At 44.8% G+C, this 20,405-nt stretch overlaps 1 protein-coding gene across 3 annotated transcripts in view; it reads right to left on the bottom strand.

Moving 5' to 3' along the window:
- pias1a (protein inhibitor of activated STAT, 1a) overlaps nucleotides 1–19,914 on the bottom strand; it is a 51,892-nt gene extending 31,978 nt beyond the window's left edge. The window contains exons 1-2 of one of the 3 annotated variants that reach the window (XM_048262952.1): nucleotides 19,883–19,914; nucleotides 2,842–3,304 (exon numbers count right to left, since the gene is read on the bottom strand). In XM_048262952.1, coding sequence (XP_048118909.1) covers nucleotides 2,842–3,304; nucleotides 19,883–19,906 — 487 coding nt within the window. In that variant the 5' untranslated portion in view covers nucleotides 19,907–19,914. Of the gene's footprint in view, nucleotides 1–2,841; nucleotides 3,305–11,940; nucleotides 12,715–18,540; nucleotides 18,605–19,882 lie in introns of those variants that run through there. The other 2 variants (XM_048262955.1, XM_048262954.1) reach the window with 2 other exon arrangements.
- Nucleotides 19,915–20,405: the final 491 nt, after the last annotated feature.

Consider the following 20,405-nt stretch of genomic DNA (forward strand, 5'->3'; position numbering starts at 1 on the left):
AAATATTGTAGTCTACAGTCAAAGAGACACGAGACAAAGGACCATACCAGAATTATGCACATAATAATGCACAAAAACGAGCAGACTCCATTAACGCTTCCTTTGAGCGTATTTAAAGTGTACCTATGCATTTTTAATGCCTGTAAATTTCAGGGAGTAAATGGCCTAGTGATGGTCTAGAGTCGTGTGGCTAAGCACAACTGACTTGACTGCCATCCAGGTTAGTCATCCGGAAGACTCCATTTAACAGCTCAATTTTGTGGCAGAACAAAAAGACTCCTGGAATTTGAAAGGATTGCTTACAGCACTAAGAAAGTAAGTCATCTGCACTCCACATTTTCCTAGTCCTTTATTCCCATAATTTTTAAAAGCCAAAATAGCAAATGCCAAGTTAAAAGTTAAATACCACTTCTACAATAAAACATACAAGCATGAACTGAAAGTCTTGTTTACTAGTGTAAACAAATTCCTCTTTTTCATTAGAGGAGCAGTTCACTTGGAAACTACTGATACCGAATTGTGCCTTTCAAAATTGGCTCTGTCCGCAGCACATGATGGATTCTAGACAGGGATGGGCAGTATTTATGATATGTATTTCAAATACAAAATATTGTAATTTGGATTTTAATTGGGTTGAAGAAAATGGCTTTGTATTTTGTATCAAAATACTTTATAGGTGTGTATTTTTGTAATTTCTTGAGAACTTTAACCATCAGTTTCTTGAGAACGTTCATCATCGGAACACATTGAACCCGTTATGTGGTCCTCTCCAACATTCCTCAAAAAGTTGCCTCATGGCCCTTGGCGTCAATACAACCCTATTTAGCGCTTACACGGGTCTGAGTTAGTTAAAAAAAAAAAAAAAAAAAACTCATGATCCTACCTGATCAACAGCGTTACACAGTGCAATATCAAACATTCTGGGCATGGCATTGGCAATATCAGAGACTTCATTCTCCATATGATGTGTCAACGTACCATGAGTTACGCTGACATTATTTTAAGGTAATAGACCTGCATTGGGTTGCTTTGAGCCCACATTCTTTGGCTCTCAATAGATTCGGTGGTAAGTTTGTGCCACTTGGCAAGTTCAGTTGTGAGTTCTTCAGTATATTCTGATACAGTAAGCTATAAGATGTTACAGGTCAGTATAGTTGATCTGCTGACTGTTTGCAGATTTATGGCATGTCTCTTAAGCAAAAAAAAGGAATGATCAAGGAATAGATTAAATAGACAGATGTGGAAGGTTTGCAAAGGGATTTCATGCTCCCTTGGAAGAGTATTTTTTAGTATTTTCTAAATACAAAAATACAGTATTTTGTTTTGATACATGGTGTGGCTCCTTATGTAGTTTTTTTTGATGCACTTAAAATTGACTAAAATAAATATATTTTGATGTATTTCTGCCTACAGTCTAGATATTAATACAGCACAAAATGGAATGGACTCCTGGGCCTTGGGTAAATCTAAAATATTTTCAGAGACCTATTTTCCCCCCTCGATTATTTCCTGTAACCTACTGCGCTAGATGCGCTGGTACTATTGTTGGCAGATAATGGTGAGTGACTCCTTGCAGCGCCGGAGTAGGGGCACTCTCTCGTTTCCAGGGAGATAGACAAGCAGTGCCAGCCACAGCACACAAGCAACAACACAAAGCAGGAATGCATAGTGTGTGTGCAGTCAGTCAGTCAGTCAGTCAGTCAGACACTGGCACACAAGAAGAGTCGCAAAGAGTGCCCAGCCGGACAAACACAGATGAGCGTATCAGCAAACCCAAACACACACAAGCCAATCCAGCCGCTCTCTCTGGCTCTGGCTCGGTCTAAAACACATACAAACAAGCATGCATCCACACGCACACACAAAATCAACACAAACAAGCAGATCAACAAACAGAAACTCACAAGTCTGTCCACGGGCCCACCCACACACTCACTCTCTCTCACACACACCCAAACACATACAGACTGGTGGGTTTGATGAGCTTGTCCAGCATTTCACTCACACGCGCACATGCACGCAAACAAGGGTTGTGAGATATATATCGGCCACGATAATATTGTGATTGCTGTTCTAATGATGCGCAAATTACATTATTGAGTATTTAAATTACTTTGGGATAAAAACACTTGAAATCACGCATTGAAACCCCATACATTCACTAAATCAGGAGGTGTATGCAACAGAAGTGAGAGAAGCCCCTGGCTGCAGCAGAGTAAGTCACATGATCGCTAGTGGGCCCACATTGTCACAAGCACGCCTAATGTTTATTTTGTACTTCTTTGAAGTGGCATTGATGAGTTAAACTATACAGTCTATGAGTCAAAGTCACATGTTTTCCTACACAGTATTTTATAGAGAGAAAACGTTAGACTGAGTTTTTTTAATAGTCAGTTGTAAACAAAGAATTCTTTTTATGTAAACCTTTGTAAATGGACTGAAGTTCGCTCTGAATATCTACTTTTATCGATTATGCTAACCATTAGCATCTCTATGGGATTTCTCATATACATTAGCCATAAACTAACAAATTAGTTTCTATTCTGTAAATTGAAATGCTAGCCTACATGATTGCTCTTGAACAAAACATTGAAGGAAATAACTGAGATGCATTCTGTCTGGTTATATATTATTATTATATTGGTTATCATTGTAATGATGCTATTCATAAATAATGAACTGTAAAGTAAGTCAGACTTTTAAAAATACAATTTTAAAGGATATCGACTAATTATCGTTATCGTCAAAATCATAGAGATATTATTTTTTGTCCATATTGCCCGTCCCAACACACACACACGGAATTGATGAGCTTGACAAGTACTTCACTCTCACACTCACCCAAGCTGGTGGGTTTGATGAGCTCGTCCAGCACGTCATAGAAGGGAAGCCGCTGCAGTTTGACGTCGGGGTGCACCGGGTGCAGGGCAGCGGGCAAGTGCGGCAGCGCGCCCAGCTCGTGTTTGGCGGCCGCTGCGGCGCCGAGCAGCGAGATGGGCAGCAGCGGCGAGGGCGCCGCCCCGTGGTGCCCGTCAAAGGCCAGCTGTGCCAGGCCGGCGGGTAGCGAACCAGGGGCAGCCGTCGCGTGGACGCCAGGCAGCGCCAGCTCGACCGGCGACACTAGCTTGGTGGGGAAGCGCCGGCGGTACAGCTCCTTGATCTTGAGCTGCACGGCCGGGCTGCAGCCGGCCTTCAGTAGGTGCAGCGCCTTGGTCAGCAGCTCGTGCTTGCGGCCGTGCTTGTTCCGCCCCGCGTAGCCCAGCAGCACCTGAAGCTCGGATACGCGCAGGCTCATCACCATTTGCTGAGAGAGAGAGAGAGAGAGAGAAAGAGACACAGAGAGAGAGGTGGAGTGGGAGAAGGGAAAAGAAAGGAAGAAAAGAAAAGAAAAGATGAAACCAAAAAAAGAGAGATGAGAGAGAACGATGGCATTCATTAATTCATACATCATAACTGAATACACAGTGTAGCCTAAGGCTGAATGATTTGGGAGAAATATCTACTTTTCTAATCTAATTTTTCTGATTGATTTGATTTGCTATGTCAAGACAAGCTCCAGTGTGATGGGGTCTGGCCCACCAACTCTGACACCTTCATCACTAACGAGATCTACTCAACAGCCTCTACGTCCTCTACAACACAAGCCATCTAAGTACAACAACCACCACATAATATATTTGGAGAGCGAGCGAGAGAGAATCAACCTGCCTCTGGGTGAGACGGGACAGAGACCACACAGCACCTCTGCAGGCTTCTCTCCCTCTCTCCCCACCCCCTCAGCTCTCGTAAGCCTCCACACACACACACACACACGTTACCCAATGAATGGGATACGCTCTGTGACAGAGGTGGACACACGCACACAGCCCACCCAAGACACGCTAGTAACCCCTCTTTCTCACTCACACACACGGCTTCTACATGCTCTCTATTCTAACATGGTCTCTATTTTTAAAGCCACCACACACACACACACACACACACAGAGACAGAGACACAGACACACACAGATGTAGCCCCCCACAAATACAGACTAGACACAAACTTATGCAGACAAACATGTTGATGTAACCCTCATGAACATGCACACAAACACACATAAAAGAGATGACTGAATCACTGATAGCCACACACACTAACATTCTTATATAAACTACACGTACAGTACGCGCACACACACACACACACACACACATCCATCCACACACACATCCCGGAGGGCAGGATGTTCCAATGCCTACTGGCAGTGTAATGGCCTGGCTCATGAAATATGCATGTGGAGACAGAATCGCAACAGTCTACTGCAGGACAGCATAACACACACACACACACACATACACACACAGGGCGGATGTGTAACATTCCTTGGGCTCGAAAGAGGGAGCGTGAAAACAAACACAGGAGGGACCAGTGGAGAAAGCCACCACATTTACACACACACACATCGAAACACACAATAACACACACGCACACACACAGCGGAACACACTCTGACACACTCACACAAACACCCAGAGGGGACTGGACTTCATTGGGCAAACACGGCGGACGTTCCACTCCATGCCACTACACACTCAGCCAGGCCACACTCAGCCACAACACCACGTGTCATCATTCCATTAGGCTCTCCCACACAAACAGGGCAGGGGAGGTGCTGATGGTGTGTGGGTGCGTGTGTGTGTGTGTGTGTGTGTGTGTGTGTGTGAGACAGGGAGGAAGTGATGGTGTGTGTGTGCCGGGGAGGTGCTGATGGTGTGTGTGTGTGTGTGTGATGTGATGGTGTGTGTGTGTGTGTGAGACGGGGAGGAAGTGATGGTGTGTGTGTGCCGGGAGGTGATGGTGTGTGTGTGTGTGTGTGTGTGTGTGTGTGTCTGGCGATGTCGCCTAAATTGGCATTTGACGATGTGTACAGTAAAACATTGTGATGGACGATGATATCGTCGGGGGGTAGTAAGGTATGTCTGTACAGAAATACATTTATAATGTTCTACATAAAAAAAATAAAAAATATATTAGGCTATACGGCCTGATGAAAGTGGACAGCTAAGAGAGACATACTGACCAGGCTACCGAAGTTGTGTGGAAGATCTAATCCAAGAAATTTGTTGTGAAAGACGGATAGACAATCAATCTGAACACTTGCGTGTGCACCAACCAGCGGAATATTACACATTGCCAGCCTTCGCTGGACCCAGCAAAAAAGCTAATTAAGACTACTATCGTGGTCACTCATTTAAAATATTAGTACTATGTAGCATCCCACATTATCAGGCTACCGTCTATGCTGACTATGAGGGCGGCGGAAGTGAAAGTAAAGGGCTGCAACCTCACAAGCGGTCAGGCTATAGGAGGGCGAAGTAAAAACACTTTTACAAATAATCTAATCCGATTACCACTCCGCTGCTGTCTGGGACTTTTGCTAAATGCATGAAATACAAGCCTTACAGTGAAAGACGGATAGGCTACCTTCTGATCCTATAATTAACGAAGAAATGGTTTATTTTAACACAGAGAAGAAGGACGATTTGGCCATGTAGCCTTGCAAAAAATATTTGAGCTAGAATGTCTAGTAAGTAGCCTAACAACAATAAATCTATATTTTTCTGCTAAAACATTAGGCTACATATTACGTCCAATGTAGGCTATGGGCCTCTGCGAGACATGTAGGCTACTAAAGGACAATTAGGCTACATTCACGTCACAGTCAGGAATTATTTGAATAAGAGGGTAGACTAATAAGTCTTTTTATTTTACAAGACGGTGAACTAATGTCATAACTGTTTGGCTGACAGCCTTTAAAGTAGGCTCAATTTCATTTTCAGGGAAAGGTTTTTTTATGTTTTAGCCTGTTACAGCAGGAATTAGGATTGGCATGTGTGATGGCATCCGATGGTTGCTTTTCCATGCGGATGCCTGTCAACTCATCCGCATGGACCCGATGATATCGTCCATCGGCTTTTAACCTACTGTCTACTGTTCACTCTTGCCTTCCAGCTAGAGTAACATCTTACAGACCTGGACAGTCCCTGTTCTCTCTCACTGGTCTCCAGGGCAGACAAGAGGACTGGTAGGCATCATTACATCAGTGTGTTCACAGTGTCACCACCAGGAGGTGGGACGGGGATGGGGTGTCAATGTCAGTAGTTGTCAACACGGCTAAAGAAATTCCTCCAACAACAACCTGTCAGAGTTGGCTCATGAAATCACACTTGCCAAACACAAGTGCCTCACTGTAGCGACGCGACTGGGATCATGAATCCACCTCGAAGTTGCACTGAGAATTTGCTGGGGATCAGGCATTCCTCAGTTCCTGAGTCTTGTTCCTGTTATAGCCTAGTGTTAATGGTATTCCGTCCATAGCTATCCACTGATCGCACAGCGCTGGAATGTTTGCAAATGGCCCTCTGCGCGTCTAGAATGTTCTTTTTCTCATGTCCTCCCCCAGCTGCCTCAGCCGCATGCCTAGCAGGGAAACCCCAGACTGCATCCATTAGACCGCTCCTGTAATCATCACTCCTGTCTCAGCTCTGCTATAGAGGTGCTAGTACAGAGATTGCAATCACACACACACCCGATCAGCCACTCCAGAGATTGCATTCACTCAAACACACACAATCAGTCAGTCTAGAGATCACATTCACACAAACACACACACAGTCAGCCAGTCCAGATATCGCATTCACACACACACAAGATCAGCCAGTCCACATATCACATTGACACAAACACTCGATCAGCCAGTCCAGAGATCGCATTCACACACACGATCAGCCGGTCCAGAGATCGCATTCACACAAACTCACCCCATACGTCAGTCCAGAGATCACACATGAACACACCTGATCCACCAGTCCCGATATCGCATTCACACACACACACACCCTCACAAAACAGCCAGTCCAGAGATCGCACTCACACACCCTCACACATCTGAGCAGCCAGTCCAGAGATCGCACTTAAACCTCCCCTCACACACCTGTGTCAGGCCTCTAGTTCAGTCAGAGTAGCCAGATACTGGGCACTTCTAATACGCCGGGTCTTTGACTGTGCACACTTTCCTACCTTTGGCATTAACAACGCGTCCAGACTCCAGACCACGTTGAAAGCGGCCGCTGCACTGCTTTTTATTCGAGTCGAGACAATGTGAAAGTCACGCAGCTGGGGTATATGATGGGAGAGGACTTAAAGTCTTATGAATCGTATGTCTTATGAGTCAGTCAGTCCTGCAAAACCTGCAGCGTACCGACTCTTCCTGTCAGAGAACCCTTGTTGGTGTGTGAACGAACGAACGCACGTGTGGGTGTGAGGGTGTGGATGTGCAGGCAATAAACCCTGAAGGAGGGGGGAGGGGGGGGCGACTCAGGCTCTGCTCCTCCCTCTGGGGCTGAGATGAACAGTGTCAAGCCTGATTACTCATCGGAGGGGCTGATTAGACGCGCCAGCGGCGGGCGTTCTGGGCATGGAGCTCGCCGCTCCGCTGGGAGGTAATCACCGTGTGTTGTGATTGAAAGAGGATAGATGACCTCCTCTGGCCCAGCCGTCTCATGGCAGAAGAAAAGAAAGAGAGAACAGAGAGAGAAAAAGAGAGTGCAGCGAGAATGGAGAGACAATGAGACAGAGGGAGGAGGAAGAGATGGAGGGATGAGTGGAGGGAGGAGGAAGGGTAAGAGAGGAGGAGGATAGGGGTGAGAGGAAAGAAGGAAGAGAGAAGAGAAGAGGAGGAGGAAGAAGACAAGTGATGATGGAGAGACAGTGCCACGAGAGGGAGGAAGGGGCAGGATATGAACTGCTGAGCTCCAAACCAAATGAAATTCTCCACGGCTCCAGAGCAAACAGACACGAGTGCTAAGCTCGCCGCGCTGATTTAGACATCAAACCCAGGAGCGCTGCCCGAACACCCTGCACCCCCACCCCCAATACCACCCCCCGCATGGGCCAGGATGAGTAGAGAGCTTCTGATCACACACTACCCCCATCGCTGTTACACACACTCGCAACACACACAGACAGACAATGTTACACACCCACCCCGGCCACGGATCCCTGCACTTCCTCCACCAACCCCCCAGCACTCTCTCCACCAGACCAAAGGTCACATGTCCCTGGAGATCGGATCCGTTCCTTCATTTGCTTATTGAAGTCATCCCCCAACCCCTTCATCTGCCTGTAGCCTGCAGGCCTCTGGAAGACCTCACTAGCAGGCTGTCTGTCTGTCTCTAGATAAGATACACCATCCTCCATCCCCTCACAGACCAGACTCCTACTAAAATGTTAGCCTACAATTTAATGTACAATTAAAATGTTTGTGTCTGTGTTTGTGTGTGTATGTCTGCTTATGTTTAAATCACACATACTGTTATATGATTCAATGCTATTTTATGTTCTGATGTTTTTTACATTTCTGTACGGTATATCTATCTCTTTTTGAATGGTCATGCCAATAAAGCTTATTAAAGCTTTATTAATTATAAAGCACCACTCATCTGCCTACCACCCTCTGCAGCAGTGTAAAGCAGGCCCCAACAACAGGAAATGGACAGAGGACGTGGGAGATGGAAATAGATAGATAGATAGATAGATAGATAGATAGAGAGATAGAGAGAGGAGAACAGAAGCGCAGCAACAGAAGGTGGAATGAAAGAATAAAGGAAGAAAGCAGGGAAGGAGGAAGGGAAGACAGTACAGGAACAAGTGTGATCATGACGGCAGAAGATGAAGCATGTCTGTTCATCTCAGGGCCTGTCCACACAGAGACGCTTTTTAGGTTAAACGCAGAGGTTTTGCTTCGTCTGGGCCGAGCGTCCAAAAGGAATCCTGTACTACTTTTCATACATGACATTACCTACTAGGGGATAGAAGGTGTAACGATGTAAAGATTAACCGATACGTATCGGTATCCGTTTTTAACGTGTAAGATACGGCTACATCGATACGTGAAGCCCGTGATCGGAAAACTGAAATGAACTGGTCGTTATATCGATTTATTTGTTATGAATCGGTGCACAACCTTTTCTGCTCGGCTCAGACGGCTCATTTACGTTCCAAGCACCGCTTCACCCCACTTCTGGTTTAAAACTATCATGGCACGGAATTGTGGGTAATGCAGTTTGTTTTTGGTTACATTCACTGCCCAAAGTTGTCAAATGACCTCATTACCCATACATCTATTGCAACTTAAGCATGTGACAACTTGCACTCGGTCGGCTTTTGTTTTTCAAAATCCAGCGCGAAAATAAGAACTTACAGCATTCCTAAACAGCAACGATAGTCTGTAGAGTAGCCTTACCTTTGATGAAGGGATTTCCTTAATGTTAAATAATAATTTGGCCCTTGCTGCTAAAACGATGCATAAATTATTAGCCAATGATTTTGTTCATATTCACTCAGACTTGTGGCATTTTAGGTTTCTGCATTAGGTCTACTGTTGGAACAAAATAAGCCCTGAGAGTTCATTGATTTGTAGGCCTATTTTATTCTTGTAGGGTAGGCTAGGCCTATATGAGAAAAGGCCAAGAGTGTCTTAAGCACAAGGCTACAGCTCCATTAAAACAATTAGATATAACTATAAAATCTGTAAAGTCTATAAAAATGTATTTTTATGTTGTATTTGGCTGCTGTGTTTGACTGAAATGTAGACTATTCTTTTTTCATTTCAATACAGTATATGAAACAAACCTCAGTTTAGATAATCATATTCACACATTTTGTTGCCTAATTGACAACCATGATAATTGATAATATAAAATGAATGTGCACCTTGAGCAAATTATAAAAAATCTTTCAGAATGCTTTCCATTCTTGAACTGCATCGCATCGAATCGCACTAGAATCGGTTTTATAAACATGTATCTTTTCTTGTATCGAATCGCGCCCATACATCTAGATCACGAATCGTGATCGTCTTTTACATGAGATTCACACCCTATTACCTAACATTACACTCCTAAGATAAATATCACAACTGGTGCTTTCTTAGCTTCGATAGCTTATGACTTGGTGGACTGAACACTGTTTTTCCAGGTGTTTTTTATGTATTCTAGCTTACTGTCAGTGACGCCAGAGAACTTAAGTTATTAGGAAAGTCGCGTGTAAGTTTAGGCTACATTAATTTGTCGTAGTGCCATTCATTTATTTTACATGTCTTACAACATATATACATGCATTCACAGTCGAAAGTGAAATCAGATATAAGCATACAAAGACGCTTTTAGAACTCACGTTAAGCCGATGGTAGCACACTGAATGCAAATGCGCCGATTTGATGCAGGCAAAAGTATTGATTGTTACTGACCTAAGGTTTATAGCAATATTATAAATGTGGCGACAGTATAGCCTAGAACTTGGGTAAGCCTTTAGTTTAGTAGCCTAATTGGGGTGATAGCCAAAACTAATGTGAATCACGGACTATCCTACAACCAAAGAAAGTAAAGGTGATTAGTAGGCCTAAGTTAGCCAAATAAAGGGGGACTGCACCCCTTCACAAACCGTAAAATAAAGTTTATTAGTTTTACAGTTGACAGTTCACCATCATCCACACAAACAATTCTGGTTTCCTTGCACTAGCCATTTTGGTAAATAAAGTAAAGCCTGTCTGTTTGTAAAGTGCAAGTTTTGGTCAATTTCTGTAAAGAAACAGTGCCACCTATAGGCCTGGGGTCTGAAGTAACGTGTTGAGTCGTTTTGAGATGGATCCATTTGGACGCAAATATTCTTGATACGGTTCCAGGGAAGACGGAGGAAAAAAAGATTGGTTTGGTACGTGTGGACTAGGCCTCAGTCCCCAGCTGTGACACCGACACGTCAACCAGTTGGAGGGATGGAGGAGTGTTGACAGGCCCAATCATGTGACCGCAGGAGGAGCAGGGCCAGGAAGACGGGACATGTGCATCTCCGGGGCGCCACCTCAGATGAGTGCTTAATCCATCAGGACCAGCGATGAGATGCACAAGAGCCCGGGCGGCTATTCAGCAGTCGCACCACTGGAGCGGCATTTCTCAAAGTGCCACTTCCAAGAAACACACACGCAGGCTCATGCAAACACACACACACACTCAAGAGCACACCTGCAGCGGGCCCAACAGAAGAGTGGAACACCTGCAGTCTGTAAAAATGTGTCTGTAGACTGGGCACCAAAGCTGTGTGTGTGTTGCATATGAGGGAAAAGAATGAATCTGTGAGGGGAACAAACCCTGCATAAGGTTTTCTACAAAGATTTCTTCCTTCATATAATTACAGTTGGCAGAAGACTGCGCTGAAACAATGGCAGAACTACAAGAGATTTTGAAAGACATCAACTTCAAGGGAACGGAGATCGCATTTTCAGTGACATGACTGGCTGTGCAGGCCTAAATTTGCTGACTAAAAATTCTTTGACTAAAGTTGCTGGAGAATTTTACAGACCGTTGTTTAGGCATTTTCCCACTTATTTTAGGCAACAAAAAATGTATTTTTATTCATTTCATTTATTTGGCTGATGCTTTTCTCTAAAGTGACTTATATGTCAATTAATAGCAGGGCCAGTCTCCCTCAAGTAACTTGGGTTAAGCTCAAGAACACGGAGGTGGTAGCCAGCCCAGAAATTAACTTGACTCCTTAGTAACTACACTGCCACCCCCACGAACTACATTTTTCTGGAGAACTTGAGTCATTGTCAAGATCATCCAATCAAAACATATGGAACCAGTCACTCTTGTTTTTTGTTACAAAACTCATTTTTATTTGATGATAATTGATATTCTTAGGCTATTATTATTAATAATAAGAATAATAATAATAATAATAATAATAATAATAATAATGTGCTTAATGTAGGATTTTCGACTTTATTTTCAACTAGCAGTATTATTTTTAATTAATAATGTAGTGGTTATATACTGCAAGTCGCACTGGAGAGAAGCATCTGCCAAATGCCATAAACATACACATTACTCAAAAAGTTACCCCTATGAATCATCATCTTCAGCGCCACTGCTCACATTCTGGTTCCCGTTATTCCGACAGCTGAACAGTGAAAATATAACAGACAGAGCCAAAGTATGAAAGACCATCCTATATTAATGCACCAACAAGTAATATGACATCATCTACAGTGCCATCAGTGCCTTTGTGAAAGATGTCAAGCAAAATGTTTTCTAGCACTGTTGTCTCATGCATACACGCAAGTGCCCAAGATGTAATCAAAACCTTAGAAGTCTACCGCCAAGTCTCTGCTGAGATTTCCACCATTTTCACTGCATATTAAAATACCTCATTTGTATTTTTCTGTGACAGTGATCGTTATATCCCTATTATTCATTCTAGAAACCAAGAGAGCGTGGGGGAGAAACGACAGCAACTGTGGAAAGTTTATTCCAAACAAGAGAAGGGTCACTTACAGTTTGTTTTGCTTTTAGCATCATTACGCTTGCCAAGCTATATGGTCCCAATTAAGCAGCACAAAAAAGATGGAGAAGAACTCATAACCAATTGGGCCATGTGAGGCATCTGGTCAGATGGCTGAAAGGGCCTTAAAGGACGACAGACAGATAGATGGGCCTTCTAGGTGCATAAAGGAGAAGGAGAGAGAAGAGTGATCAGTCTTTCAGTCTTTGTGTGCGGTATTATTTGCAGTGAGCTTGCACATTCTAGGGAGCCTGTATCTGTGTGTGTGGTCCTGGAGGGTGTGGGGACCGCTCTCCTCTCTTCCAAAACTCTCTGTTTGGGTCCGGAGCTTTATTTACTCCTCGCTGCCAGCGTAGTCTGCGAGTTCAGAGTCTTTGTGCCGCGCGGCAACGTGTGGCGCCATGCAAATGCGGCCCCCAGCTCCTTACCTCTCTCTCCAATGGCAGCGGAGAGGAAGGAGAGAGAGGAGAGGCGGCAGGCCACAGGAAGTCAGTGGGATTGAGGGGGATAAGATCATAACTTATGCTGGGCCGTGCACTTCCAATGGAAAACCATCCGCACCACACAACCAACCTGGCTGAGGACAAGACCATCACTATGAAGAGAAGTGCAGAAACCACTCAGTGGCACAAACACACACTTACACAAACACGTAAACACACTGTCCTTCTTTCTCACACACAAACACATGCAATCACAACATTTAATATGAAAGGCGAAGCCTACTTCCTACGGCTTCATTGAGCAGCAGCCAATTCTGACACACATACACACACACACACACACACACACACACACACTCGCTCGCAACCTGTCCATTATGGGAAGCCCTTAAATGCTACTCTTTATGAGCCAGCCCTGCAAGCACGCACACATGCAGAGAGAGAGTGTGTGTATGAGCAAGGAAGAAGGAAAGAGTGTATGAGTGAGGGAGAGAGACAGAGAGTACATGTATGAGTGAGGGAGAGAGAAAGAGAGAGGACATGAGCAAGTGGGGGAGAGAGAGAGTGAGGGAGAGAGAAAGAGAGAGGACGTGAGCAAGTGGGGGAGAGAGAGTATGTATGAGTGAGGGAGAGAGAAAGAGAGAGGACATGAGCAAGTGGGGGAGAGAGAGTATGTATGAGTGAGGGAGAGAGAAAGAGAGAGGACATGAGCAAGTGGGGGAGAGAGAGTATGTATGAGTGAGGGAGAGAGAAAGAGAGCGAGCGCATAAGCAAGTAAGGGAGAGGGAGAGAGTGCATGAGAGAGAGAGAGAGACAGAGAAAAGAGATTGAGCAAGAAAGGGAGAGGGAGAGAGATGGAGTGAGAGAGACAGGGAAGAGAGAGAAACAGAGAAGAGAGAGAGAGAGAGAGAGAAAAGAGAATGAGCAAGAAAGGGAGAGAAATAAACAGAGTGAGACATACCAACTGAGGGGAGAGAGCAAGTGAATGTGAGAGCGAGTGGGAGAGAAAAGGGAGGAGGGAGAGCAGGAGGAGAGAGGGAGTGAGCCAGAGTGGGGGTGGGGGCAGAGGGGAAGAGAGGAGAGGAGGAGCAGGGAGAGTGAGACAGCACAAGAGAGAGAGAGGGGCAGGAATATGGAAAGGGAGAGACCACCATCTGACCACTACAGAAAAGATCTCATTCCCATCAACTGTGTATTTAGGGTGGTGTGTATGCTTGTGTATGCTCACGTATGTGTGGTTTGTGCCTCATTGTGCTATATGTGTGTGTGTGTGTGTTTGCGTGTGTGTGTGGTTGTTTTCTCCCTGAGTGCCAGCCCTGCTCTGCCCATCCCCCACTCCCTCTCACTCTCCTGCTCACTCCCTCCCTCTCTCTCTCGCTCGCTCTAACTCACTCCTCACTCGCTCTCTCAATCACACTCGCTCTCTCGCCTGCTCTCCCTCTCTCCAACTCATCCCCCCCACCCACTCTCTCAATTACACACACACACACACACACACACACTCTCTTGCTCTCCCTCCCTCGCTCTCCCTCTCTCTCCAACTCACTCCCTCACCCCCCTCGCTCTCTCAATCACCCTCTCCCTCCCTCCCGCTCTCCTCCTGTAGCTGAGCTGGCTGCAGCTCAACCCTCGCATACCTCCCTGCATTGTGTTGCTTGCCTGCCTGCGCGCTGTCTCTCTCTCTCTCTCTCTCTCTCTCTCCCCCTCTCAGCTCTAATGTCATACAGCACATTGTCTCAGCGCAGAGGGGAGAGCGCCAGGCCAGCAGGGCAGGAAAAAAGCTCATGTTCAGCACAGGGCAAGACCAGCGCAGACGACCAGCTCGGAGGTGGACTAGTAGGAAACACAGTAGCCAATCAAACCCCCCCCCCCCACAGGGACGCCCAGGCCTGTCCTACCCTGAAACCCCACCCCCAAACTCCAGCCCTGGGGGCCAGTGACCCAGAGAGGGTTGGGCTGAGCTGGGGGTGGGGGCGACTGGGAGACTCAGACGGTCCTCCCAGGGGTGCTGCATGGCCTGGGGGCTGCGGTTACGTCTGTCTGGCTAAAAATACCTCCTGCCTGAACCAGGTGTGTGCCCCTGGTGTGTGTCACACCCGCAGCCTTCACCGGCAGCTCTTGCAGCGACAGTGCCAGCATCAATGGGCTGTTATCAAAACAAGGTAGTTCTGACGGAGTGAGTGAGTGTGTGTATGTATGTATGTGTGTGTGTGTCTGTGGACAGATTAAACAGCCCAGCTGAAGCACACCTGCAGCCTTAAAGCCAGGCCCTGGATTTAACTCTGTCCGAAATCAGATTCCGCACACAACGCAGAGACACAGAGATGATTATATGGACATTGAGAGCATACTAGTCATCACGTTTAGTTACCGTCCTAAACCCCACGTTAAAGTTCTCCACTGACATAAAAAAAAACAACAAAAAAAACAAAACAAAAAAAAAACAGGGTAGAATGTAATTTCATATTCAGAAAGGTTTGCTTGCTTCAGGCATATCGGACAATTTGATCACCTGGCTCTCTCCCAAGTATGAATAAACTGTTTTATGTGATTTCAGCTAGTACCCTGGGCCTGCTCCTACACAAACTACTCGCCATGCACGAGACCTGCACAGAGAGTGAGGAAGAGGAAAAATGAGATTTAAATGGATTTTTCTTTTGTACAGTAACATGTGCACGGACACCAGTCTCGACTACTGTTACCACCCAAGAGACAAAAATGGCCAAGCTCTAAGATGATAGCTCCATATACAAATCTATGATGGTTACATAGTGTCATGTAACAGACCTGCAATAGTAGTGGTTGTGCCATATATATGTTTTTTCCTGTTGAGAGACAGCTCGATCAGAGTAGATTCACCGTTTCTTCTTCATCTAGCCTTTACCTTCACTAAAAAATTGCTTGGCCCCTCAGACCTCTCAGCTCTGAGTTCTAGCAAAAGACGCCATCAAGGACGGAGACTACCAAGGAGACGCAGTTAGCCTCACTGCCGTTTAGATGAATTCAGCGTCAAGTAAACAAAGCACTTTCACTATTTGCAAGTGGCAAGTCAAACAACAGCCTAGCCTCAGCACATGGCCTACAGTAACGAGTGACATTCCATGTGAAACCATGTCCTCTTATCGAGGCACTGAGACGTGGAATCACTCTCAACAATCCCCCACACCCATTATTATCAGAATCATTTCCTGATTCCAGATAACATCAGTCAAGGTTATAGAAGGGCCTGTTTGTTATCTTTTTTAAAGACATTTCTGAGATGGTAGGAAGCAGCAGGCCACAGGCCACCCAGTGGTAGGCCGAATGGACATTGCAGAACTATCCAATGCACCTTCTCTTGTCTCGATAACCACCAAGAACCCCAACACATGAAAGGCGGCACATGCAAATATAGTCTCTACGGCAACATGAATATCTGAAACCTCAGCGATCGCTCCCTCTCAATTTCCTGGTCTCGACGTGGGGAATCTCCAAAGACGTGTCCCGCTCAATATAATTCAAAATCAGCCCAGTGTCTCAGCTTACTGCAGGCAAAGCAGCAGTGGGAACATGAACAGTGACTGGCTCACCACACAGCTCTGGTCTCTCTCACACCTGTGGAAGGTTTCGAGGGCTGGAAGCAAAGCTTAACAAACATGGCTGACTTCGCCAGAAGTGTGTGTGTGTGTGTGTGTGTGTGTGTGTGTGTGGCCCAAGTGGGGTAGATAGGAGATGAGAGGAGAGATGAGAGGAGTGGAGTGGACAGCCAACAGCAGTAATAAAAAAAAAAAAAGGCGCATGAACGCGAGCAACAGTAAGGGAAGAAGGGTAAAGAGAGAGTGAAGGGTTCAGATGCAAAAGCCTCTAAATGCCACCTATGTCAAAAATGAGATAAAGATGGTGAGGGGATGCTCTCCACACATAGTATACGCTAATCAAATAATTTAACTTCTAAACCCACTAAATACCACTCTCTTCCTGGTCTGAAATATCGATTTATAGGCAAAAACCTATAGGAGCCTGAATTTAAATGCTCATTTAAAAGAAAAGTGGTCAGACGGATTTAGAGGGTTTTGCATCTGAACTCTTCAAATAAAGGGGCTGCTTCTCTCCAGAGCCTTCTGCATCCACACATGCGGAGAAATGACCACCGCTGCATGACTGACCAACTTACAGGCTGCAGGCCTACAGAGCTAGGTGGAAGACATCAAAGGGGTCAGTGTCAGGTGACGAGGTATAGTGAAGAGGCACTAAAGCGCACACACATGCACATGCGAACACACAGATAGACCAACCCACTTCTCTCTCTCTCGAATATAGAATTTAAGAATATTAACTCATGTGGAGCTATACACAGCTTCCCTAAAATTCCAACTTCAATCTGCATTGTTTGAATATCAATTTGTCTTGTTTGTTTGACATTGCAGTCAATGTCAACTGCAGCTAAGGACATATCCTTATACAAACATACCTAACAGCTCACATTCATACAAGCATCATGGTAAGAGACGTGTCTCATCAGCTGAGCGCAGCTCCCAGTAAGCAGCACTATAGTCTAAATAGACTATACTGTAGCAGAGGGGTATTGCCATGGTGCTATTCACTTTTCTCAGGTGTGTTTAAAAAATGCACAAACATCATGACATACTGAATTCTAGCCAAAGCCTCAGCAGACGACTAATGAAAAGAAAAAATGCCTCTCTCTCTCTCTCTCTCACACACACACACACACACACACACCTAGTGTTCCTGGTCGTTTATTTCCCCCGAGTGAGGAGTAAATGAGGCACTTCAACACAGGCTTCTTCCTGCTCTTACCACCCTCTGCTCTCATTTCACACCGATGTACAGGATCTAAGGGCGAACTCATTATGGAGTAGGTCCTCTCACTTGGTCAAAGAGATTTTAAAATAGCCGCGTCTCCATCCAACAAGCTTTTTGTCACCTCTCTTCATCAACCTGTTTAACCTCGTGCAACCTAAGACAGCACAGAGAACCCAGAGAATAAACACGCAGCAAACCGTCAGAGGGAACAGGCGTATTGGTCCATCACTCACAGAGATGCTGATTGTAACAATAAAACTTGTTCCAACAAGATATATACTAAAAAAATATGAATATGAATTCATATCACACATGCTAGAAACAAAAACAACCCAGGTCAGGCACAGACGAAGTTAACACAAGGGTCCCTACTAAGCTGCACAAGAAGCACTGGCTGACATGGTCCCTTGATACAGATTCACAATTCACTTGACATAGGGCTTGCTTTTTCTACCATCAGGCCTACAACATTGTTGCAGCCTAGTGTGCAGTCAGTCTTTACAACAAGCCCAGCACTCAAAACGCCACATGGGCAGTGTGCATCACTATTCAAGCTTGACATTTTACTCACAACCTGTAAACTAAACTTTTGTGGGCCAACTTACCTTCTTAGGCTGATTAAAAGACACCCCTACATTTAAGGCTGATTAAAAGACACCCCTACTCGCCCACCTGTTGAGTTCTTAAGCACCACTGTCCTTCAGTCGGGTTTAATTGTAGTGGACAGCGCGCATTCAAACACCTTAAAACAAGCACAAACCTGCGGACAGTACATGAGAAGGAAGGTACGAGAAAAAGAAGGAAGGAAGGTACGAGAAAAAGCCAAATAAGGCCTATCAAGGTGGGCGTAGGACCAATGTGATCTGATCATAATGACGGAGTCATCATCCAGATAAGACTAACATTATGCTACCTTGTCCTCCTTGATGCTGCCACATCGTCCGGTAACTAACACAGTAATGTGCAAGAGTTCAAAAGGAAGTACTCTATAAAACAAATGTAAGATGCTGTCAATTTGCACATCTGAGCGAGGCATAAAAAAAATATATAGCATTCAACGAGGATTTACAAGATGTGCCCTATTGTTCTGGATCAGGAAAACATTTGCATGGTAAACATTCAGATATGCCAAATATAGGACTTCTGCATAACAGCAACATCTAGACATATCAGTTACTAGAGGGGCAGGTTTGGGTTAAATATCATAATAATAATAATAATAATAATAACAATAATAATAATAATAATAATAATTGTGGAACTTCTCATGACTTCTGAAAATCGCGACAAATTAGCGCCACTAGTGGAAAAGCGATACCAACGAACAGGTGATGCATCAGAAAAAAATATGAAAACGCCCGCGTAAAAAGTGATTTTATGAGGGGAGTTTAGTCGCGCGCACTAGTGGGTGCTTTTCAATGACAAACAGCATAATTATACGTAGGCCTGCTCTAGCAAAACAGTTCTAATCATTCTATTGTCATTTCAGATGCACGTTCTCAAGACTGCACGTTCTCAATGTTCAGAGCATACAGTATCGGCTTAAATACAGAATATGTGAAATATATGGACTCATATTCAGATGTAAGTTAGGTTGCAATAATACAATTCTCCTGACAAGTGCGAAGCCCACAGGTGTTCGCTTGCTTATGGTTGACAGAGACCAGTGCAGGAGCCCGCTTCTAAGGCACAGACATAGTGAACAGTACTCATGTTTATCCAATATGCTAAGATCTATCTGCTCCAGCTCTAGTTTTATCTTTAAGCACATGTCACCACAACACCTGCAAATATACAAACACATCGGCGTCGCTCGGTGCACAGATCTCTCGGTTAAAATGTAACGTTCATGTAAAAAAGTAGCTTGCTAGCCTAGCTAGAGAGGGACACCAACTGAAAACACAAAAATAGCGACAAACTCTTTAGCGAATACTTCTTCCACAATGCCTCAAGAACAGCGCAGTTGTAAATGCAGAAGTCGCTGAAATATTTTGATGGGGTGACGAGGACAAGACCCACTCAACTCGGCATCAACAATAATACGATTTGGGCTTTTAACGTTCGTTAGCACGGAGCTAGGAAGAAATCGTATTGTGGTAAATGGCATAAGTTTACAGGCCTCTTTGACACCAACGTGAATACAATGTGACCGCAAAATATTCGTAATGTTTTAACAAAGCGCCCCATTGATGGTTCAGATTGCAGTGATGGATAAAAGCCAGTAATCTTGATAAAATTTGAGGGCTGCGTTTTACCTTCAGCTCCGCACTCTCCGCCATCTTGTAACTCCTAGCGCAGGCGTGATGTAGTCTCGTCACATGGCCTGGGAGCGCGATATGAAAGCATGGGATAGTTCAAGAGAACAGAATTTGAAAACAAAAACTTCAAAGATTTGTTCACAAAGTCAACACTCAGTTGTGAACTGTTGCCGAAGCATCATAGACATCCACGAATACTTTTTTTTCCGCACACGCATTTGTCTTTTGTGTTCAGATTCCTTCATATTATAATCTATGGCTAACACAGTCCATGGCAACATTTCGTAAATACATGGAAATGCAAGGAAAATGTTATCAATTAACCCAACTAAAGTTAATTTATATTTAGCTTTTTTTGATAAATTTTTGTTTTAGGCCGAGTCCGACGCGTCCATAAAATTAGTCTTTGATTGATCTTTGTCTGTTTGTGCAGCGCCTCTACGATTTCACCCTTAGAACAGACGCTACTGCCCATGGCTGTTATTGGCCATGTTCAAAAAGATCACACATGAAGACGTTT

This window comes from Alosa alosa, chromosome 14, assembly GCF_017589495.1.
Source record: "Alosa alosa isolate M-15738 ecotype Scorff River chromosome 14, AALO_Geno_1.1, whole genome shotgun sequence".
Taxonomy (NCBI): Eukaryota; Metazoa; Chordata; class Actinopteri; order Clupeiformes; family Clupeidae; genus Alosa; species Alosa alosa.